The sequence below is a fragment of the Miscanthus floridulus genome, chromosome 11 (assembly GCF_019320115.1).
Source record: "Miscanthus floridulus cultivar M001 chromosome 11, ASM1932011v1, whole genome shotgun sequence".
Taxonomy (NCBI): domain Eukaryota; kingdom Viridiplantae; phylum Streptophyta; class Magnoliopsida; order Poales; family Poaceae; genus Miscanthus; species Miscanthus floridulus.
In genome coordinates this window covers 93,593,110-93,617,842 of record NC_089590.1, presented here as the reverse complement: position 1 = coordinate 93,617,842, position 24,733 = coordinate 93,593,110, and the positions used below count along the sequence as shown (strand labels likewise).

At 45.2% G+C, this 24,733-nt stretch overlaps 1 protein-coding gene across 1 annotated transcript; it reads left to right on the top strand.

Annotated features, from left to right (window-relative positions):
• The first annotated feature begins 854 nt into the window (after positions 1–854).
• Positions 855–1,377, top strand: LOC136492471 (auxin-responsive protein SAUR29-like). Its single transcript, XM_066488476.1, has one exon. The coding sequence runs from the start codon at positions 904–906 to the stop codon at positions 1,375–1,377; it is 474 nt and encodes a 157-aa protein (XP_066344573.1). The 5' UTR covers positions 855–903.
• The last annotated feature ends 23,356 nt before the right edge of the window (positions 1,378–24,733 follow it).

Here is a 24,733-nt window from a genome sequence, read left to right as displayed (position 1 = left end):
CTTCACACACACTGCAACCTGTGATGCTATCTTCATACGATGCATTAAAAATTTAGGAGCAGAACATGAAAATGCGTCGATGCCTAGATATTAAACAATATTATTTTACCGTACAATAGATAGGAGAGAAGCAACAATTTATTTTACTATGGACCCCAACCGTAGCCTATTTTCTAATAGGGGACCTATAATTTTTCTCTTACCGGTAGCACACCACGGAGGGCCTAAGAAAAGAGAAAAGAACAGGAGTTAAAGAAAAACATGTGCGTCTGGGAACACAAGAATTTCACAGGATTTGTGTAGAGAACAGGAAAAAAAAACTTATGTTCCAATGGGGGTCTGAAACAGGACTTTGTAAACAATAAACACCAGTCACACAGCTCTCTGCGTTTCACTTTCACTCGCGGATACAGGGTGGGTACTCAAACTACTCATAGGCAGTGCATTGCCCCTTAAAAAACAAGTAGGCAGTGCCAGCAGCAGCACCCAGGAACGACGGAAAACCGCTTACCAGTAGCGGAGCGCCACGGCAGCACTGGCACACATCCGCACAGCACCGCCGGCGTCACCTGCGGTGTCCCGTCCGCTGCACGTACGTACGCACGGCGCGGCTGCAGCTGCACCTGCACCTGCACCTGAATGCACACACCAAAAACGACGCGCCGCGGGGCCAAATCCCTGCAGATTTCCGCCCGCCAACTCTACCGGCCGATGCCCAGCGACGCGGCTATATTATATGTATCATATATGGCCACCCCGTCCCGCCCACCTCCGCACCGCACCCAGACACAGACATCAAGCGAGTGCCAGCTTCCTCCCAAGACAAAGAGCAACCGAGCAAGCTACTCGCCAATCCATTCCGGCGCCTCGATCCAGTCCAGCTCGCGGACGACGTCGCCAAGCATGTGCAAGGTGGCGATCACGATCACGTCCCTGGTGTGGCTGCGCCGCGCCGTGCGGCGGTGGCGGTCCCGTGGCCGCGCCGCGGACGCCTCCGGCTCCTCCTCCTCCCCGCGTCCCTGCACCGCGGTGCCGGCGGGGCACGTGGCGGTGTGCGTGGAGGCCGCCGGCGGAGCCGGCTCCGGCTCCACCAGGCGGTTCGTGGTGCGGGTGGCGCACCTCAGCCACCCCGCGTTCCGGGAGCTGCTGCGGCAGGCGGAGGAGGAGTACGGCTTCCCGGCGGCCCCCGGGCCCGTCGCGCTCCCCTGCGACGAGGAGCACTTCCTCAACATCCTCCACCGCGTGTCCTCGTCGCCCGCCGCCGCCTCCTCCTGCTGCGGCCTCGCGACGCGGCGGTGCGCGCGCGGCGAGTCGCGGCCGCTGCTGCAGGGAAGAGTAATGGCCGTTGATCAGAAGCTCGCCCTGGTGATTGGTTGATTCGTGCGTCCGTCGGCATCCGCTGGCTGAACGGATCGAGCGAGCCTGCGTGCTGCTTATGACATATCCGATCGGTGAGGGTGACGGGTTTCTGCAAGGTTGCAAGTACGAACGACTCGCGTGCAAGTGCTCAGCTGCGGCCATTGCCCAGCGCGAGCGGAAAGGACAAAGGCGTCTCGCCCGGCTGGAGCGGCCGAGAAGACCGTGCACGCGGGCTCAGGGAGGAAGGGCAGCAAAGCAAGCGCCGGACTCGCCGCGGGCATCCCGTGCGGCGGGCGCCAAGGAAGCAGCACTACCCCGGCTACCGCGATGGGCCCATGGCTGCGTGGGCAAACTTATTAGGAAAGAAGCCAGACATTGTTAACAGCAGCTATCTGTATGAAAGCCAATAAATTTTAGTGCGAAACGTGGTTCCTGGTGATTTTGCCCGCCCCATGATTTTCGATACATTCTACTAGTATTTCCCATGTACATTAGTACTGCTATAAGTAGCTCGATCAACTGTACATGCGCATTTGCAGCTTTGTACCAGAATAAAGAAAGAATTAGTCCCTGTAATACAGAAATTTTTTGCTTAATATATAATCGTGCGCCTTGACATGCGTGTCATGACAACTGTCCCTCTCAAATGCGAGAATTAATTCATCGATTTTTTTATTAAAAAATAACCCTACAGAATTTCTGTGTTCCAAAGAACACTTAGTTGTAAACATGACAGCTCAAGGTCATCTCCTTAATTGGACTGCCTGTAGCTGTAGAATTTTTGTAGATATAAGTTCAAGGTTGGCAAATCTGTGTATTGCAGTTTGCAAATGTATGGGCTCATGCGTACAATTCATGGTCGTAGATAGATTAGGAGAAGTGCTGCACTGGAACTGCATATTGCAAACGTGCCGACGGTATGGATACCTCACGGTCACGGTCCTGTATGAAATGGCTTCAAATTAACGCTGTGTTTGGTATAGCTCCTAGGAGTTCCAGTTGTACAATTGTAGACGTACTATAGCATGACAAAGGTCAAGCTGGTGGAGCTCAAAATTATAGCTCTTCGTCTGCTTCTCCATTCGCGCAGTTCATTTTCTACCACGAAATCCAAACAGATCCGTTGTACTTGTACAGTAATAACTTTATAGTGTTTGTCGAAAGGAGCTAAAGCTATCGGAAGCAGTACCAAACACTGTCTAAGTTTAAGCTAGCTTTTGTCTGTTAGGATTCATCTCAGCCAGCCCGGTCAAACGACTGATGCTGGGCCCTGATCTTGCGTCCTGATCGGGGGCGTACAAACCAACCCATGGTTGGTGGGCTCTCGTCGTGCAGCGTTATAAAAGAAAGGTGGGGGCCAGGGCTCAGTACACAAGGTTCATCGCCACCACAACCCCACCGTGGTCCTAACCCTACCGATCGAGGGAACGCTGTCAGCGACGGGAAACTCCACCTCCGCCGCCGCCAGCGATGATCTACACAGCGATCTGCACTGCGCCACGACTCTTTCTTCCTCTGCCAGGACCAGAGGGTGAGCGCGCCACCCTCCTCCTTCGGCTGCCACGCACGGCCGCTACTCCGCCGTCTTCGGACGCCGCACGACGAAGAGAGCGAAGGGGAGGGAGAGAAATGGTCTAGGGTTTCAGTTGTAGCGGCTGGCCTGGGGTCTTGATCAGATGAGAGATCCGGAGAGCCGTCTGATCCAGATCAACGGCCAAGGATGGCCGGGCTGCCTTTCGGCCCAGGCCCAGGTTACGGCCTGGGCCGCGGGAGGGCGGCGCACGCGGCTAGGCCGCAGGCCGTTTCAGGCCTCGGGCCGAAGAACAGTAGTACAAGCCGTGTTGAGAGCGCAAGCGGGCCAAGCCGACGTGGTTTTGGGCTGCTGTAGCGCTGCTGGGCCGGATGCGTGCACAGTAAAGTTTGTGAATTAAATTTAGACCTTTCATAAGCATATTTGATGAATTTTGATTAGTTTTTCATCTCTATTCAATTTTGAACCAACATGATAAATTGTTCAGAGAGTATATGAGTACACAGAAATGCTTGTGAAAAGCAGATTTATTTTATTTACATGTTTCCGCTGCTATGTTTAAGTTTAATCCTCTAATTAAATTGGAACCAACGAGAAAGTTTAATTGGAGGAGTAGTCATATTTTTGTTAAAGTTAAATTATGATATTGTCATTTTTTCTGATCAACGTTGATGATAACAATATTATAAGTTTATTTATGAGTTTTCTATGTATTAGTTCTATTTCTGCCCAACGATGATGTAGAATTAACGTAGAAGAATGTTGGATTTATTATATTGCTATTTTCTAACCAAAGTTGATGATAGTAATATTATAATTTTTTTATTTATGAGTTTTATGCATTAATTCTATTTTCTACCCAACGGTGATGTAGAATTAATACAGAAGCACCTTGTATGTTTTAATTTTGGCCAACCAGATCACTCCGCTGCAAGCCAATGAGCTGCTCTACTGGGCTATGTGAAGGAAAATGTTTTGTGTCATTCTGCATTTGGTCGGTACGACAAATGTGAAAAGGAAACTCAACTGGCCCAAAATGAGTTGAGCCAATTTAGGGTTGTTTTGGGTCAAAATAAGTTTTAGCAATTCTCCAACTTAAGTCCCCCCGTTGCTTAGTTTATTAATTTTTTGATTAAATTGGATCCAACGAAAAGATTTAATTAGAAATTTAAGTATAAGTGAATGTTTTAGTCATCGTGACTAAGTTTTCATTACTGTAAATAGTATTTTCTTTCATCATTATGATAAGAGTTGCAATAAGTCAAATTAGACACGACATGTATGTTGCATAGTATTCGGATTTATTTCTAAGTTTGATGTATTGAATGTTCAAACACTTCCTGTGTCCTGAGAGCTAATTCTGGTATTTATGTAATTCTGGTATTTATGTCCCTTGTAGGGAATTATCCCACATGGCGAGAGAAGTTTGTGATGACTCATGTGCTTTTCGTGTATCCCGCACAGCGAGATAAGTTTTGGGGATAGCCCTTACGCTATCCTAATATTGACCATACATTTCTATTGTGTCATGGTCATTAAGCACTCAATGCATTACAACCATAAGGGGAGCAATCCCAAAATCACAGGAGTCATTAGACGTGGATCGAAAGGAAAGAGAAAAAATAAGGCTTGACAGGTTGAATCTATAAACTGAGCTGAGCACTTCAATTAGAAAATAAATTATTTGAATAACAATTCAAATCCTTCCTTGTAGTATCATTTTGACAAGAATTGAGTTTAAGGACAAAAGGAAGTTGCATACGAATCAAAAGATAAGAAAACATGCGAGCATGACTTGCAGAAGTATTGCTAAGGACTTTGTTAAGTTCTCGAAGTGGAATGAGGAAAGTGTACTCCAATACGAATTAAGAAATAACTTTATTTACATGACATAATCATGTGAATGAAGTAAGTCATAAATATCTCCTCATTCACAAGAGTTCTGAATGGTTTTCAAAATTATGACAGAAAGAATATGCCATATTTCGAGGGAGAGAATTATGAGATCAATTAGGGAGAGAATTATGAGATCAATTAAGAGTGAGATAAAGATTAATTAAGATGAATGTGATCGTCGGAGGAGTACAACGGTCATAATAATGATATCCTTAAGTAGAGAAATAGCTAAATTCCTGGACCTTTTATAGTTCTGATAGGAAGATAGCATAGTCAGCCAGAATTCATATTGGACGAGCCTCAAAGATGTTAAGGTGGTGCTTAAAGCGCCATATGAGGTTTTAACAGAATAAACCCAAATAAGAAATTTGAAGATACACTATCTTTACAAAAGATGGGATAATCTGGGAGAGCATGGTATGTAGAGACCTAAGACTTGAAGAGAAGTGGGACTGCGTGCCCACTCCAGTGATTCAAGAGCAACAAATTTCTCAATACCTGTTGATGTTGTATGACTTATACAATAACTGTTGTTAGCTCTTCAAAGAAGATAAAAGTTGTAAACAAGGATCTTGTTATACAAGAGCCTATAGAATCAATTACCACTTGGCAATGAAGAGCAACAACAGCCCCATATGAAAGAAGTGCTAGTAGCTGAGGACTCAGAAGGTCTCAAAGAATTAGAAAACCAGCTATTTTAGATGACTATGAAGTCTATGCTAGTGAAAAAATTCAATTGGAGGGTGATTCCACCTCATTTGAAGAAGCCATGAGAAGCGTTCACTCGTCTAAATGGCAGAAAGCTATGAAAGATGAAATGAAATCGATGAATACCAACGATGCTTCGGATTTAGAAGAAATTTCTAATGGAGCCAAAACAGTAGGTTGTAAATGGGTCTACAATACAAAATGTGACTCCAAAGGGAATGTGGAAAAATATAAAAAGCACTGACTTGTAGCAAAAGGCTTTACGCAAAGAGAAGGACTAGATTACAATGAGTTTTTCTCTAGTCTCATGCAAGGATTCTTTAGAATCATAATGGCGTTAGTGGCACATTACGATTTAGAGTTACATTAGATGGATGTAAAGACGACATTCCTCAATGGAGATTTGTATGAAAATATTTACATGGCACAACCCAAAGGTTTTGTCGTGGAAGAAAAAGAACATATGAGATACCGCCTGCAGAAATCCATTTATGGATTAAAACAAGTCTCTAGACAGTAGTATTTAAAGTTGATGAAACAATAAGAAAATTTGGGTTTAAAGAGAATGAGAAGGATAATAGCGTTTATGCAAAGTTCAAGAATGAAAAATTCTTTTTCCGCATCCTGTGTATAGATGATATTCTACTTGCTAGTAGTGATGTTAATTTGCTATGGGAGAAGAAGAAGTTCATGTCTCCAAGTTTCAATATGAATGATCTCGGTGAAGTATCATTCGTTCTAGCAATTGAAATTCACCGAGCTAGAAAAAATGGGTATTATGACTATTGCAAAGGCATACATAGAGAAGATTCTAAAGAAATAAAGTATGCATGTGAGTAAAACTATGCCTGCTCCTATAGTCAAGGGTAATAGATTTGGGAACTTTCAATGTTCTAGAAACCAATATGAGATCGATCAAATGAACATGATTCCATATGCTTCAGTTGTTGGAAGCTTTATGTGTGCACAAGTAAGAACTTACCCTGACGTAGTTCAGGTATCTGGGATGTTTTAGCAAAAGTCCAGTCCAGATATAGATCACTGGAATGGAATTAAGAATACCTTGCAGTTTTGCAAAGTATTAAAGGCCTCATGCTGAGTAAGGAAGAACAAGTACTCTTAAATAGTTGTGGGTACAAATGTTAAACTTCGGCGAGATGTGTAGAGAAATCCACAGTAGTTACTAACACTCGCAGTTGAAGTTTTATTGTGGAAAAGCTATAAAAAATAGTTATGGTATCATCAATGATGCATACCCATATTATAGCTTGTCACGAGGCTTTAGAGACAAGAAAAAGTGGTTAAGGGAATCTGTACCCGAAATTAATAATGGTAAACAACAGCAATAACCATTTAAAGTAATTTAGTCCTATGACAACAGGTCAAGTGTGCTGCCAAACACATTGACATTAAGTTATATGCTGTAAAGGAGAAAATTTAGAATCATTTTGAAAGCATTTGAGTGTATAAGTACCGAGCAAGTACTTGCAGATCCGCTTATCAAAGGCTTACCACCCAGTGCGTTCAGAAAACACATAGTCGACATGGGTTTATGGGAAAGCCTATGATTTCTGGATACTAAGGGCCTAGAATAAGTCAAAGATCTGTTTCAAAATAGAAAGGTGTATTGTAGCTATTAATCTGACGGTAGTAACTGTCATGACGAGGCACGCTCTATACACTGATCTATAACGAAATGGGTACCAAGTTAAGTCTTAAGTTTAAGTCTAAAGTTCAAGAAATAAGGTGAGATCAAGGGGAAGATTGTTAGGATTGATCTCAGCCAGCCCGGTCCAACGACTGAGGCTGGGCCCTGATCGGGGGCGCACAAACCAACCCATGGTTGGTGAGCCCCCGTCGCGCAGCATTATGAAAGAAATGTGGGGGCCGGGGCTCAGTACACGAGGTTCATCGCCGCCACAACCCCACCGTGGTCCTAACCCTACCGATCAAGGGAACGCTGTCAGCGATGGGAAGCTCCACCTCCACCGCCGCCAGTGATGATCTCCATAGTGATCTGCACTACGCCACGACTCTTTCTTCTTCTGCCAGGACCGAAGGTATGGGCCTCTCTCTCGCTCCCTCTAGCTTTCACACCGTTGAACTACATGATGTTTATGTCAAATTAGTGAAGTCAACCCGCAAGATCCACTCTTAGATGATCCTAAGAATTGTAACATTGTCCACCTGCCAGCAGAAAGAAGCTTGCTGGAGAAGCTCCTTACTTGAAAAGGCTCGTGCTTGGTGTTGTAGCCTTTTTGGTTTTTTTTTCTTTAGCACTAACAAGCAGGAGTAGTTTGTCGCCACCACCCGTCACTGCTATAGCTGGTAGCTGCATCCTCGAAGCTTGGTCTGGTCGTGATGATGACGCTTCGCGGCTTCTGTCGCCGCCTTTGTGGGTCCCAAGCATTAGGAGCTCTTAGGTGAAGCGGATCTCGAACGCATCAACGTCTAGGGAGAGGACAGCTCAACGACGCCGGAGAACTGGTAGACGACACGAGAGGGCAGACGAGGGAGGACAGCTAGACGGCGAGGGAGGATGCTCGACGGAGAGGGAGGACAAGAAAACAAATCAACACGATGAGGCGGTGGCATGCTTCAAGGGAGGAGCTGGCGTAGCAAGACGAGCGCCGCAGCCTCAGATGGGAGTGATGAGGAGGCAGAGAGAGTCATACAAAGAGGTAAGGGAGAGGCACATGGGTGGGGGAAAATAAGCTGGAGAAGTCGGGCATTGGGTGCTTACGGGAGAAGGCAATCGGTAGTTCATCTGTGGAGAAGGCGGCCAGTAGTTCAATTGTGAGCCGCTTTGCTTTTTTTTTGGGATGAGAGGCTGCTCTATAAGCAATTTCAAACAAGACCAGCATATGGCCCCTGGGAGCACAATATGATTACTCATCTAATTATAAATTCATATATGCTTTGACCATTATCAGTATATTAAGGGCATCGCTAGGACGAGTCGACTCAGGGTTAGAAAAAAACTATCATACAAGAGCATAAATCACTTTTTTTTTTTCTATAGGGATTCATCCTAGGCCCACATTGACCCATCCTCTCGTGCAATTGCATTTAGGTGACCTCTTGCTAATCACAACAGATGATTTTTTTTCTATAGTTAATTGCGGACGATGAATCAATGCTAAACGTAGCGTCGACTCCTCTCTCTCTCCTCTGTGAATCAACCTAGCAATTGAGCCAACTCAAGCTAATGCCACGTAAGACGATGCTTTGAAGACCATGGGCAGCTCATTTAGACAATGGATTTACTCAATGGTGGCGGCTCTCCTACCCTTCTCACTGTCTTGGCAAGGTGACCGAACTTTCTGATTTCTTCTCTTCTCGATGGCAAACCTAAGCCCTCCACAACACTTGACTTAAGACCCATATCCATTCTGGGCCCGCAGGTCTCCAAGAGTGGGCATGAATCTCTTTGTGAGATGGCCCAGCACTGTTTCTTTTTGAATGGTTCGGCCCACCTCCAGATGCTCTGCTTCCCGGGCTTTGTTGATTTCCATCGATGCATGCATGTTCATCCCCACCTAAGGCCCTGTTTGGTTGGGCTTTTGGCTTTGGCTTTTGGCCCCAAAAGCCAAAAGCCCAACCAAAGGGGCTGCTTTTGGAGGGTGCTTTTTCAGAAGCAGCTGTTTTTCCGTAGTTTATTTTTGAAAGCTGGTTTGACCCTGCTTTTGGCTTTTGGCTTTCTGCTTTTCGAAATGGGTGGAATAAAAAACTCTTCCATAGTTGTTTCAAAAGAGATAAAGATAAAAGGTATATTTTATACTTGTTTAACCAAATAGCTTTCAGCTTTTCTACAGCTCACAGCCCACAGCAGCTTTTCCACAGCTCACAGCCCACAGCAGCTTTTTCCCACAGCCACGGCTGAATCAAACAGGGCCTAAGGAGCTGCATGCTGTCATATCTTAGCTTTATCCCCATGCCAAAATCAAAGGCTTCCTCCATGGAAGTCAATCCCTTTTTATTAGAGGCAGATGCTACTATGCTAACTGTCCTTGGATCTGCCAATTATTAGCCATAGACATGGGGATACCGGCGGTATGATTGAACACATAAGTATTGCAGCACGGTGCTTGCTCTTCGCCGCGGCCGTGGCCTATTCAGCCTCGTCATTGACACGGCAGCTCCTGTGTTCAATTCGAGGTAAGAGATCAGAGTAACTCTGGGTCTGAGCAATGGAAAAAAAATCTACCCTATTTCATCTTTTTTTTTCTGAACCAGAAACCATAGTTCGTTCATCTTGATCCGGTGATCCACCACATGCCGAACTGACAACTACGGCAGATCATATAAATGCCAGTACTGTACCTAGCTGGGAGCGACCGGAGAAAGAAGAATGCAAGGAGAGTCATGACGCGTGGGCCCTAATATAAGTGCCCCATCGACCATGGCGCGCGCCCGGGCTGGGGCCGAGCCTGATCATATTTATGCTAAAATTTAGCTTACATTGATACTTACGTTAAAATATCGTGAGAGAAAAATGTTACTATATAACTGAAAAGTAGTTTCGAATAAACTCGACCGAATAGAACGATTGCTTCGTGGCCCGTGCCCAGCGTGGTAGCATGCACAGAGCGTGGATCGGAATAGGGAAGCGTGGCCGCTGTGACGAAATACTACTGCTATTGCTAGTACGGAGTACATGACATGTCTCCGTGCATCAGAAGACTTTTCATTCAGAGCATGGTCTCTTGGCATGGTACAGGCATTCCCAAAAAAAACTGCACATCCATTGAATGCACGATATATATAAGGCGGTCCTTTGTGCGGTCAACCTCATCTCACCCATACTTTTGCCTTCGTGCACTTCACTGGAAAATACGGCATCGATGAGTTGGTGAAAAACATAAAGCCGCTCTCCCTCCATCGATGCATGTGACCGCTTGCGCGTACAAATAGAGGACGATGTGACTGACCCGCGTGACTTATGTGAGTACTGTGGTGAAATATTAAGCAAAAATTACCATACATAGTTTTTTTAATAGAATCTGTTTGCAGCGGGTGTAGCATTACTAGCGCGGGTAGCTAGCCTTTTACCAATCTTTATGTTTTTCGGATAGTGTAATTGTCATTCTTTTTTCAAATGGCTCAAACCAAGGGTCATCTATGCTTTCAGTCATATTTTGTGAAATATTTTTTGGAACATGAATTTAGGAGAAAATGGAATATCTTATGTATAACCATATATTTTTCACGCCTCATGCTTATATTACATTGAAATATTTTTGGTATGAATATTTTTTTTAATTTTTGATTGGTAGGTGATGCATACTGGTAGAAGTTAATAGTCTTCTTTCTTTTCTTTATTCTCCAATCGTTGATTCCAAAGCTCCATGCATACATGCATACAACTGCCACATCTTTTCCAGCTAGCAAGGTACAACCTTTTGCTTTATGGTCACCACCCCCTATGGTCGTTATCACCCTCTCGGATCCGACACGTTTTAACTTTTTTTCTCTCCTCTATTTTGATCATAGTTGTTCAATGTAAGATACTACTATTAAATTGTGCTTCTCCATGGCCATTCAAATGATCTTTCATGGTTGTTGGCACACTTTCTGAATTGCACAATGATAGCTTGTTTGGTAGGGTTTTAGATCCTTCTAAAATGACTTTAGTTTTGGCTTCAACGGTGAAACCACTTTTTTGAGCCGAAGTTATTTTAAAATAAAAATAGCAAATCAGCTTCTTAATGATAAATATGTTAATTCTAAGAACACTTTAAAGCTCAAAGTGGGAGGAGATGTCGGTGAAGCCACTTTTTTTTCTCCTCCTCTCTATTGTAAGTTGCTCTGGGGTTTCATGTGAGCTTATTGTGTGAAGCTGTTTTATTTATTTTACCTATTTGGTAGGATTCACCAAAAGATATTAGAGAAGCCATATGAAACACACCCTGACAATCGCTAGGATCACTTATGGTATCGTCAACGGCAATGGTGTTTGAGATGTTGACAATACGATGAAGGGCATATCAAGGCTTGATTAATGCCATGGTCAAGCCACTACTTAACTATTGATCTGTAACATTTAATATTTGTTTATTTATTTGTAGCTCGATCGGAAAGAGAAGCATGCATCTTTCTAACATTTTCCAAACTAATACTGTAGTAAAACTGGAGGTTAGAAGGTGGCAATTACCGTGACGCAGTTGATATACTCTGCAGTACCGGACAATTGCTGAAGCAAGCAGTACTCATACGTAATCGAGGCAATGATTAACTGGTTATAAAAGCAGCAAAAGAAGTAGTTGCAATAGTGGTAATAGCACGAATAATTTAGGTACATGTGCTCTTTACTTAAGTAATTTGCTTCCAATATGAAGGGAAACTAAAATATCATTTTTTCATTATTTGTTTTGTAATTTATTTATTCATTATTTACATGGAATCTTTATTTTTTAATTCCCTCCAAATTCATGTAGATAGTATACTTTTTAATTATTTTTAATTCCTAATCATATTCAATATGTACTCTTTTATCAAGTGCTAATTTTATTTTTATTTTTAATTCCTAATTTATCTATTCTAATTGTATTCGTCATGGACTCTTTGGTCAAATCCTAATTTTCTCTATTTTTTTAAATTCTGAATTTAGCTAGTTAGTAATCGTATTCGGTAAGGACTCTTAATTATTAATTGTATTTGATATGGACTCTTTGAGCTAGTTTAGACCGTTAGATCTTCATAAAATCTTAAGGTGTATATTCTTTTCTTTTTTCAATTAATGTGGGAATTTCTAGATCTTCTCGGTGAACATGGTGGCTTCTTTTAACACTCTCTTATTAATATAATAATATATTACAGACTTTGCATCAAGGACGATATGAGTAAGCGTGTACTACAACGTACGTACGTACGTGTGGTTACTGTTGCGCTAGCTGTTCTTTGGGCGACTGGTATAATGGTAATAGTATTACGGTTTTTATGTTTACCTTAGTCGATAATACTCCCTCCGTCTAAAAAAGAATGCAACTCTCGTTTATCGAGAAGTCAAATAAGTTAAGTGTAACCAAATTTATATAAAAAACTACTAATATTTATATCTTCAAATAAATTTAGTATGAAAACATATTACATAATTAATCTAATGATACTTATTTTATAATATAAATGTTAATATTATTTTATATAAATTTGGTTAAAATTGAAATTGTTTGACTCTTGAAAAACGAGAGTTGCATTTTTTCTGGGACGGGGAGCTAGTAATGAACTGATGATGCTGATTAGCATATGCGTCCACTCTCGTAAACATGCCCATGTGCTGCGTAGTAGTGTTTTTACGATCCTAGATTATTTTCTTTCTCGTCTCAGCTTAACATGTCTTTAAAAACAGTAGTTTAATATGAATAACTTTTCTGTAGTCTCAGGCAGTGGCGGATCCAAAGGGGGGCTGGGGGGGCTCCAGCCCCCCCTAATGTCTTGTTTTCAAGCATAATCACTGTAGCAAAAGCTTGATTTCACTATTAAATCTTCATACAAATCAACATCTCCATTGTTTTAGCCCCCCTTATCCCGCATCGTGCATCCGCCACTGGTCTCAGGCGTTCTGAAAATATACAGCAGGACCCGCGCGCCCGTGACCACCTCACTCCTCTCCTCATGTGCCTTCTTTCCGGAGTACTCTGCAGTTGGGGCCCTCGTGGTCGTGGAGGAAGAGAAGTCCCCTCTCCACCTAGACGCTGCTCTATATAGACGCACAGCTACGTCCAGACCAGCCGCACTGCAAAGCCCAAAGTTTGCCCTCAGGATCGTTGTGAATCGTTGGATTCGCACTTATGCACAGCAGTATATTGCCTCTCTCCTGTTGTACACGTATCCCAGTGTGAATCCCATGGTTCACAGTACGAGAGCACATGCCCTCAAGGGCAGAAAAACTGCGTTCAGCCGCACTGCTTGACACACGTCGACACCTTCTAAGCCTTTCGCGGGATTAACCACGTACGGCCAGCGAGCGCATTTTTCATCTAGGCCGCGTTTTGCCTGCCCATTTCGTTTGTATTCGGTAATAATTGTTCAATTGTTGACTAATTAGACTCAAAACGTTCGTCTCGTAAAGTACAACCAAACTGTGCAATTAGTTTTTGATTTCGTCAACATTTAGTACTCCATGCAGGTACCATAAGTTTGATGTGACGGGGAATCTTCTTTTTGCATAGTGTTAAAATTTGGATTTTGGTGAAACTAAACATGGCCCTAGTTCCCCCAATTTCCTGAATTTGGCACTGTGCAAAAAGAAGATTCCCCGTCACATCAAACTTGCGGTACATGCATGAAGTACTAAATATAGACGAAATCAAAAACTAATTGCACAGTTTGATTGTACTTTGCGAGACGAACGTTTTGAGTCTAATTAGTCAATGTTTAGACAATTATTATCAAATACAAATGAAATACTACAGTACAATACAGTAAAACTGCATTTCAGGCGGCGCCAACTCTGGCCTGAACTAAACGCGGCCCTAGTGCCCTTCGTCCTCAACAAGCGTGCTTAGCAAGATGCTGGTTCTTGCAAGCCGTATGGCTAGTCCGGTGACCGCCGCTCGCGAGATCCGACGGCGGGCGCAGCGCCCGGACGGTCTGGCGTCCGTGCTCACCATCGGGACGGCGAACCCACCGAACTGCATCCAACAGGACGCCTACGCTGACTACTACTTCGGCATCACCAAGAGGAGCCACCTAACAAACTTAGGTCCTGTTCACTTAAGCTTATCAACCAAAATCAATCCTATTTTTCAGTCATAAAATAGTGCTTTTCTCTCACGACAAATCAATTCTACAGATCAGCCACAGCAATAATAAGTCCTGCCAAACAGATCGGAAAGAAAAGGATCTGTAAGCGACAGCGTCGTAACCTTCCGTTTGGCTGTGCTTAGACCTTGTATTTCTGAATATGCTGCTTTTCGTGCAGGCGAAAAATCGGCGATCGACAAGCAGTTTTTCTACCACACCGACAACAGAGGCTATTGCCGAGTGAGGGCGTCCCGCCAGGGAGATCACAGATGTCGTCGTCAGCACATACTCTGGCGCCCACATGCCAGGATTTGGATTTCCGCCTGGCATCGATCCTGGGACTGCGACCATCGGTGCGGAGCACGCTGCCTGCACGATGCTCTACTCTGATGCTGCTCCGCTCACCCGACGAGGCAAACATCGACACGTTAATCATGCAGGCCTTATTTGGCGATGGCGCAGGCGTCGTCGTCGTTGGAGCGGATCCAGTGTCCGTCGAGCAAGCGGACTTTATTGGCTTCACAGAGCAAGATACTACCCGAGAGCACCAACGCCGCCGTCGGCCGGCTCCGCGAGGACACGGCCTGTTGTTCCATCCCTCCAGGGCGATCCCAGGGCTGGTACGCGAGAACATCCACCCGGTGGGCGCGCTGTCTTGAACAGCGTCGTGGCGGGGCTCCAGCTCCAGTTGGAGCCTGCAAAGCTCATGGCAAGCCGACGCGTGCTCAGGGAGTACGGAACACATGTCCGGTCCCTCCATGTTCTTCGTTCTTCATGAGCTACGCCGCCACCTTGCCAGGGGTTTCTGTGGAGATCACGGTACGGTACTGTGCGCGCGCCACGGGGAGCGAGAAGGACAAGTAGTCTCGGCACCAACCAATAAATCACTGGCCGGCAGTTTCCTCCATTGCCTGGCCGGGGCATCGCATCGACTCAAGCGTGTGCTTTAGCGTCAACAGCATGACATTAGTACATTGTCTTGCTTGTATGATTGTATATATCTCGTTTCGTCCGTATACCATGACCCCTGTCGATCTTTTCTTTCCTTCGGTGTATCTCAGCACGGTTCCTTTATCTATTATTATGATTTCTGCTCCTTTAATGCTGCATTTTTATTTTGCGAAAATGAAATATTTAGCCACTCGGAGTATCAAACAAACACCGACTTCATTCGCTCTTCACCGGTCACCGGTAAGGACGATACTATATGGTTTCAGCCTTTCAGGTCTCTCATTTGATCATGCAGACATACTTACGCACGTGGCGGATCCACGGGGGCTAGGGGGCAGCAGCCCCCCTGTGAGAGTGATTTTCCTTTATATTTACTGTAGAAAAAACGTGATTTCACCATTAATCTTCGATATTTGTTCTAAATCTCTATTGATTAGCCCCCCGAGGTGCTCATCTTGGCTCCGCTAATGCTTACGCACGAACACAAAAGTTGCAGCCATTAGAACTAGTAATGCTCCAACTCCATTTTGTTGTGGCCTGATACTAGCATGCATGTACTGGGCATCATGGCATGTGTATGTAACGACTTGAGCATGTACTAATAGTACTTGATAAGAAGGGCCATACGAATCACATGACGACAATACGCAAATAATCATCTGGGGCATAATTAGAGCACAGACTGCTCGAAACGGTAACCAGAGCATCCACACCACAACATAGGGTTGTACTCAGGAACAAAGAACAGCAATGTGATAACACGCTGCATTCTTGCGGGGTCTCATGACTAATACGTACTTACCGAGTAAATGATGGTGAGGAGCTGAAGGTCCCACTTGAGTGCCCACTCTGCTTTGTCAATGTCATGGCTCAAGCAGATGCCCACCAGAAAGCATTCTATGCTTCCGATGAGGCAGGTCAGCACGGTAGTCCAGTACTTTGATGGAAAACCGTCGCAAGCCTTGCCTGTGTTTTCGACTTTTCGGTACATCACCAGTCATTCGCAAAACACGTACTGAACGCTGAGTTGGTCAACTGAATCACCCGTACCTGGATGATCAACCAAAGAGAATAACCGACGCAGCTTCCGCACAGGAACAGCGTGCCAGCAACCATCAGCCTGTTCGGTTGGCTGGTTCGTATCGCTGCTGGTTTGTGAAGAAGTACTGTTGGCTGGTTTGTATGAAAGAAAAATACTATTCTGACCAAAAATTTACGATCATTTACGACAAGCCACAACCAAACAAACCGGCTGACTGGCACTGGCAGAATGGTCTGGAAGGATGAAATTCTTGGGTGCATTGCTCTGCATGAGCGGGACTCTGCTGGTGAGCCTGCTGAAAGGCCGCATACTGCACATTTGGCCAACCGGCCTGCTGCTGCTGCTGCAAGGCCCATGCTCATGCCCCGGCGAGCCCCACCGGCGCTCACCACAACATGAATGCAGCCTGTTTGTTTGGGTGTAGCTTATCGTAAATGATGGTAAATTTTTAGCTGAAACAGTATTTTTCTTTCACACAAACCAACTAGCAGTACTTCTTTATGAACCAGCAACGATACGAATCAGCCAACCGAACAGGCTGAGTGTCTCGGACCTTTGAGAAGTTGAGATCACACGAACTAAGTCATAGCTGGCTACAAAATAATTTATTCTATAGCCACTTTGAGTTACGATAATTACTCTGTTAATTTATGAGATTATAGTAACTCCTTACTAAGTGGTTTATTATAACGTTATGGTAAATATCCCCATGTGTTATAGTAACCCAACTATCGTAAATATATATAAACATTATCGTAAACTAGTATATAAAATTATCGTAAATGGAGGTGGCTACAGAATAACTTATTTTGTAGTTGACTACTGAATATACTCTTCATATATATATTGTAGCTGACTACTGAACATACTCTCCCTATATATATATATATATATATATATATATATATATATATATATATATATATATATATATATATTTCTCCTTTCAACCACTACGTGAGGTGCACCTGGCCGGATAACTATTAACCCACAAAGCGGATCTATACGCTGGACGGCTGGAGTGTATATGTATATATATGCACATTACAGTTTTTAGGACGTATGCATTCATACTTGGAGTGTATATGTATATACTTTTCGCTACAAGGGAGTATGTGTACATACTATTCTATTATTTTGATAAATACATCCTGTTTTGATAAGATGGTATGTTCGTGTATATTATATATATTATGGATCGTATAATTTGCAGACGCTGGTATATACACATACTTGCTAGCATGCGTGCGTACTTTTTGATGAGCTAGTATTAGTATATACTCTCGGTGGAAGTAACTACTCCCGAGAGTATAGAAAATTCACCATATATATATATATATATATATATATATATATATATATATATATATATATATATATATATTCTTCTCATATATCTTTTACAACTAAAAAGAATAAAGTGTGGATATTTTTTGGTGTGACATTTATTTTGGTTCGTCTATCTGTCCACGCCTACGATCCCACGACATCTCCCGCATGCTGCGTCCTTTGGTGTGATTCTCCTTGATTGCATATTGCCTGTCATGTGATAGAGGAATCACGGTAAAATAGAAAGTAGAAAATTATTATACTATCCATATACACATTTCATGTTTGCATGCACCAGCATACATGGCAACGAGCAAAAGGAAAGAGAATTAACACAGAAGGAAAGAGAATTAAGATAAAAGGAACCTCTTTGTATTTCTGACAACCTTGCCAAATCTGCCTACATTTAATTACTTTCCCTCTTTACATTTGCAAAAGGGACAGATTTTTTCTCCTTTCATTTGGTTTCATGCTCACGTGTTCCATCGCCCTCGCTTGATGTTTCTTGCTGAAATTACCCTTGGGTCTGTTCATTTTGAATCCTTTCCCCAAATTTTAATTAAACTACAAAATTTTGAATTAGGATACGAGGTAAGACATGCAAACAGATATTTCAAAACTATCTATAGATTCCTAAGAACTTAATAAATAAATCCTTCTAGAGGCAATGCAAATTCTCTCTAATCTTTCATTTGGTGTAGTTAGTGTTATTGTAGTACCCGCATGTATTCATGGGAAATAAATTGTGGACAAAACGTGGACACTTTTTGGTACGACATTCCAACATGGGTCCATCGTCCTGCCAATATCCTTGAGGCAGATCACATAAAGGATAAAAGTCTCTCTATGAGATTGCTCACAAGAGACTCAAACTTATATCTGATCATAGTAATGTTGAATTGCTTTGCATCAAAAGCATCGACAATGATAAACAGGGACATAGGTTTTAGTATGCATAGTGGAGGAAAACTCAACATTGGCCTTCTCAGCAGCTTTTCTGAGCCTTTGCAGTGCTAACTTGTCATTACTCACCATAAAATTATACACCACTAAGAAAAGTGTCACCATTGGTTGCCTTGACCTAAAAAATATGTCGAAATTAAGAATTACAACACCTAATTCAACATCTTGGAACAGACACTCAAGTAGATACCTTATTCTACAATATATGTCTGTGTGGAATAGTCCTAAAGCCACACATATTTATACGGTGAGTACAACATACTTCATTTTAAAATTTTATGAGAGATTTTTTAAGACACGCAATATTATCCATGTGACAGGCACTAATATTTATATATATACTCGAACCTGTGTGTACATGATTATATGGAGATGCAGCAGAACTTATTCATAGATTTGTTGGCGCATGAAAGAAATGGATATCGGAGAATTCTTTCTGCCGATATAAAATATTATCTTAGCCATATCACGAAAAAGTCTATACAGTAGAGTTTGTGAGCCTGCGACGCCGCGCTCTTCGTGACTGTGTTAATTTGACAAACTTTGCTTTTTGAATTAAATGTCACTTTAATGTCGGTATTTAATTTAACAGTATTGTTATCTTATCGTGCGATCCGTGTGTTTTTAGTATAAAAGATTTAGTTATCTCGTAGCAACGTACGGGCACACTACCTAGTACAACTAAAAAGAATAAAGTGTGGATCTCGTTTTGGTGTGACAATTGTCTTGGTTCGTTCGTCTGTCACCCCATGCGATCAATCCCACCTCCCACGCTGTCCAACGGGCGAGCGAGAAAAGGAAAGGAGTGAGCGAGAAAAGGAAAGCCCGCAATTTGTCTCCTTGATTGAATATTGCATGCTTGTAAAATAGAAAGTAGAAAATTATTATGCTATCCATATACACATTGCATGTTTGCATGCATCAGCATACATGGCAACGAGCAAAAGGAAAGAGAATTAACACAGAAGAAAAGAAAATTAAGACAAAAGAAAAGAGAGAGACTGCTATCAATCCTCTGCTATAAATCCTGTGGCCTCGCCATAGCGCCCACCCTCGCCAACTTAGCTCGCCCTCGCTCGCACTGGCCTCCGCCCTCGCGCCCTCCCTTGCCCATGCTCTGACTTGTACATTTTGATTAATTGGACATTATCTTTCCACGATTTATTGACGAATATTTAAACAAGATGCTCATAGATTAGCCAAACAAGCTTGACAATTTGCTTCTCAATCTTTTACTTCTACCTATGAAAAAAATAGTTATTCTGGTGTTTCTATAATGTATTAGGGCAGTCAAAATGTTGTACCTATTAATTTCCATAGACACTACATATATAAACCATGGTCCAAATAGATAGTTTCTACAGAACATTTTTTATCCAACCACATACATTCTCTCTCCATTCTTTACCAATTACATCTGTCGGTGCAGAAAGTGACCAACTAATGAATATTTGTAGTTTTGCTGTACGTTGTGATCGGAGGTGGCCTAGCACTCAATGACACAGGATTTATACTGGTTCAGGCAACGTGCCCTATGTCTAGTCGGGGTCGGTTGGTGACTTTATTCCTGAGCCCAGGTGCTCGAAGTTTGCAGTGGGGTTATAAACGAGAAGGAGAAAGATGGGGTGTACAAGAGGTCCGGTCGGCTCCGGTCGGAAGGGCCAAGAGTGACAGGAACTTCGCTATGAGCTAAGTGTTCAAGCGGGTGCTTGAGGTCTGAACCTGGCGGTTCTATGGTTGTGAGCTATCGATCTAAGGAACTCTGATCAACTGGAATTCGTCTCCCTTTGTTGGAGGAAGCGCACCCCCTTTTATAGATAAAGGGGACGACTTTACAAGTGAGAAGGAAAGGGTGCGTATGTTACTGAGCCTTGTTGCCTACACTGGTGGGTATAAGATAATGGTAGGTGCCTACAACACTGTTGATGTTACTGTAGAACGACAGAGAGGTCGTGCTGCCTTTTTCAGGGATGGTGGACGTCGGTACCTGCAAATACTGTTTGATGCCTAGAGGTATGTGAGGAGTCTCGCTATGTTCACCCGGTACGGTAAATCCTGGTGCCCATACCGCTATCGATGTCCAGAGGCACGCGGGGGGCCGTACCGTATGGGAGTTTTAGCGGCCCCTACAATACTGTAGAGGGAGATGTCGACGCCTACAATACTGTTTGTATCAGGGTGGCTGTAGAGTACTATTCCATGCAGGGTATGGTCCCTAGTACGGTGGTTTTGACTTGTGAGCCTTAGTTTGCCTTTCTCCGCACGTCTTCTGGTTCTTACCGAGCGGGCGTCTCCGGTCGGATGGCTCCAGTCGGCTCTGAGTGCGCCGGTCGAAGAAGAGCAGTGAGCAGGGTTCCTGCGATCCCCCGGTCAGAGACGCGGGGTTGGAGCCAGAAGTAGTGTTTTGGGCCAGGCCTTCCGATTGAAGAGGCCGTCCGGTAACAGCTGGAGTCGAAGCAAACGCTCCGGTCGGAGAGGTGGGCCGAAGCAGCGTGATGAGAGGGCGATGTTCCTCTTTGGCCTGCCCTTCCGGTCGGTGGCTGGGCTGCCCTTCTGGTCTATTGTTTTAGACTCTTGGACCGAGCGTTGGCGTGGAAGCCGGTCCCTGAGGGACCCCGGGTTTATGAACCCGACAGGAGCCCCCGAGCCCCCGGGTGATTTGGGTAGAATCGTCCGGGGGATTTTTGTCTTACCGACAGGTGCACGTGAGCGCACCCGCGGGTGTAGCCCCTGAGCCCCTGGGCGGTTTGGGCAGAACCATTTGAGGGGTTTTCTGTGTTGTCAGTGGGGGAGTTTTTTCATTTTGAGACGGAGTTTTGTCGACCAAGGCGTCGTTGTGCAGCCGAGGCGGTTTTTAGTTGTTTTAAGAGATTGGGCGAGAGGGAGCTTATGGATCCTGGCATCGGTGCACGCCATGGATCAAGCGAGAGTCAGTCAAGGGTTTTGGACGAGACGGAGCTTTACTGATCCTAGCGTCGATGCGCGCCGTGGGATCGGGTGAAGCAGTTAGTTTTAGATGAGACAGAGCTCACTGATCCTGGCGTCGATACGCACCATGGGATCGGGTGAGGCAGTTAGTTTTGGACGAGTCAGAGCTCACTAATGCTAGTGTTGATGCGCGCTGAGGGATCGAGCGAGTCGGAGTTGTGTTTTGGACAAGACTGAGCTCACCAATCTTAGCGTCGATGCGCACCGTGGGATCGAGCGAGGGAGTCGGTCTTGGACGAGACAGAGCTCACTGATGCTAGCGTTGATGCACGCCGTGGGATCGAGCGAGTCGGAGTTGTGTTTTGGACGAGATAGTGCTCACTGATCCTGGCGTCATTGTGCGTTGTGGGATGGAGCGAGGGAGTCAGTCTTGGATGAGACAGAGCTCACTAATGCTGGCGTCGATGCACGCCATGGGATCGAGCGAGTCGGAGTCATGTTTTGGATGAGACAATGCTCACTGATCCTAGCATCGATGCGTGCCGTGGGATCGAGCGAGGGAGTTAGTCTTGGACAAGACAGAGCTCACTGATGCTGGCGTCGATGCACGCCGTGGGATCGAGCGAGTCAGAGTTATGTTTTGGATGAGACAGTGCTCACTGATCCTAGCGTCGATGTGTGCCGTGGGATCAAGCGAGGGAGTCAGTCTTGGATGAGACAGAGCTCACTGATGCTGGCGTCAATGCACGCCGTGGGATCGAGCGAGTCAGAGTCATGTTTTGGATGAGACAGTGCTCACTGATCCTGGCGTCGATGCACACCATGGGATCGAGCGAGGGAGTCAGTCTTGGATGAGATAGAGCTCACTGATGCTGGCGTCGATGCACGCCATGGGATCGAGCGAGTCAGAGTCATGTTTTGGACGAGATAGTGCTCACTGATCCTAGCGTCGATGCGCGCCATGGGATCAAGCAAGGGAGTCAGTCTTGGATGAGACAGAGCTCACTGATGCTAGCGTCGATGTACGCCATGGGATCAAGCAAGTCGGAGTCATGTTTTGGACGAGACAGTGCTCACTGATCCTAGCGTCGATGCGTGCCGTGGGATCGAGCGAGGGAGTTAGTCTTGGATGAGACAGAGCTCACTGATGCTGGCGTCGATGCACGTCGTGGGATCGAGCGAGTTGGAGTCATGTTTTGGACGATACAGTGCTCACTAATCTTGGCATCGATGCACGTCGTGGGATCGAGCGAGGGAGTCAGTCTTGGATGAGACAGAGCTCACTGATGCTGGCATCGATACATGTCATGGGATCGAGCAAGTCAGAGTCATGTTTTGGACGAGACAATGCTCACTGATCCTGGCGTCGATGTGCGCCGTGGGATCGAGCAAGGGAGTCAGTCTTGGACGAGACAGGGCTCACTGATGCTGGCGTCGATGCACGCCGTGGGATTGAGCGAGTCGGAGTTGTGTTTTGGACAAGATAGCGCTCACTGATCCTAGCGTCGATGCGCGCCTTGGGATCGAGCGAGGGAGTCAGTCTTGGATGAGACAGAGCTCACTGATGCTAGCATCGATGCACGTCGTGGGATCGAGCGAGTCGGAGTCGTGTTTTGGAGTCGACGCGAGTTTGGAGTCGTTGTCCCTGGTTTTTGGAGCGCAGTTGGAAGTGTAGCCAGATGACGTGTGTTTGGAGTCGACACGAGTTCAGAGTCATGGTCCCTGTTTTTTTGGAGCGCAGTCGGAAGTGTAGTTAGTTGGTTAGTTTATAGATTAGACGAGGCGGTGCTCGCGGATCTTGGTGTCGGTGCGCGCCATGGGACTGGGCGAGTCGAAGTCATGGATCCTAGCGAGTTTGGGGTTGTAGTCCCTGGCATTTGTCTTGAGCCCTCGAGCCCTGTTGGGCCTTCGTAGGGGTTGATGTGAGTTGTGTGCGTTACCCCATCCTCGATTCCTCACAACCAGAGGGGCTGAGTCTTGTCGCCTATCCCGATAGCTCGGGCTCAAACGACGTCGCTCGGTGAGTTCGCTAATAGGTATGATCGAGTGGAATCCGGGTTCATCGTTCATGACAGGGTCGGTATAGCCCTCTTGTGACATTCCACTACTCATTTACCTACAACCCGGTAGATGTCTGGGTCATTATGGAGACCGACCCGGGGGGCCTAATGACCTCTCCTCGATAGAGATTCCGTGGGATTGGCGAGAGGTTTAGGATCGAACGAGAAGGTTGAGATAACCCAGTCTGCCTGACTAGGCGAGGGCCACACGGGGCTCATCTACATTTTTCTCCCCTGGCTCTATTGGTTGCTCATGTCGAATGAGGCAACTACCGCTTCGTGACGCAACATGGAACGTTGTGATGCATTTCGCTGCACGTGCGATGCTTAGTTCCTGAGCCCCCGGGCGGTTCAGGGCCCGAATCGTCTAGGAGGTTCGGGCATATGGAATGAATGCGTGTATGGATGTATGAAATGATTATAAGGAAATAGAGGGGGTTGGTAGTGCTCACCTTGATGGCTTGAGTGACGGGGTTCAGAGAGCTTTAGTCAGAAATGTCTGACCGGGACCTGTGCTCGTCAATCGTGGGTGAGTCCTTGTGTGAACATTTTTTGTATTAATGAACATGTGCTCACCTTGATGACCTAAGTGACAGGGTTTAGAGAGCTTCAGTCGGAAATGTCCGACCAGGACCCGTGCTCGTCGTTCGTGACGGAGTCGGCATGGCCTACATAGGGCGCCTCTTCGCTTCCTTACCTATCATTCGGTGTCTATCCTGAGTGATTCGATCGACTCAGGGGGTCGGATGATTTCTTCCCGTGGAAGATTTCACTTTGGGCTCCTCTAGGTCTGGCCTAGGGAAGCAGGGAGCCACCCACGTGAGGTGGCGCTTTGATTCCTGTGCCTGTCATGCGGTGGTGGTTGGTCATGCGGTAGTGGTGGGCCATGGCTAGGCCACATCCCTTCTGATCAGGAGCCGTTCCGTCGCACAGGGCACGTCTCATCGGTCAGGGCATGTCTTATCTGCATTAAATGGGAAAGAGAGAGAGAGAGAGAGAGAATTCTTCGCTCTGCTATTCCATCTTCCCCAATCGGCGCGCCCTTCCCTGACTGATGTTTCCTTTTCCTTAAGTAGGAGAAGGGAGAGGGTTTTTTTGCCCTGTTCTTTTGCCTGTTCCTCGTCTACCGCCACCTTCCCTCTTCCTTCTTGCCGTGAGCGTTCCTGAGAGCCACAGAGGTTTCTAGGAAAGAAAGGGGAGAGAGCGAGGGGAAGAGAAGAA

Bases quoted from the DNA above. Each gene is read 5' to 3' on its own strand.
- LOC136492471 (XM_066488476.1), top strand. From the start codon at position 904: ATGTGCAAGGTGGCGATCACGATCACGTCCCTGGTGTGGCTGCGCCGC.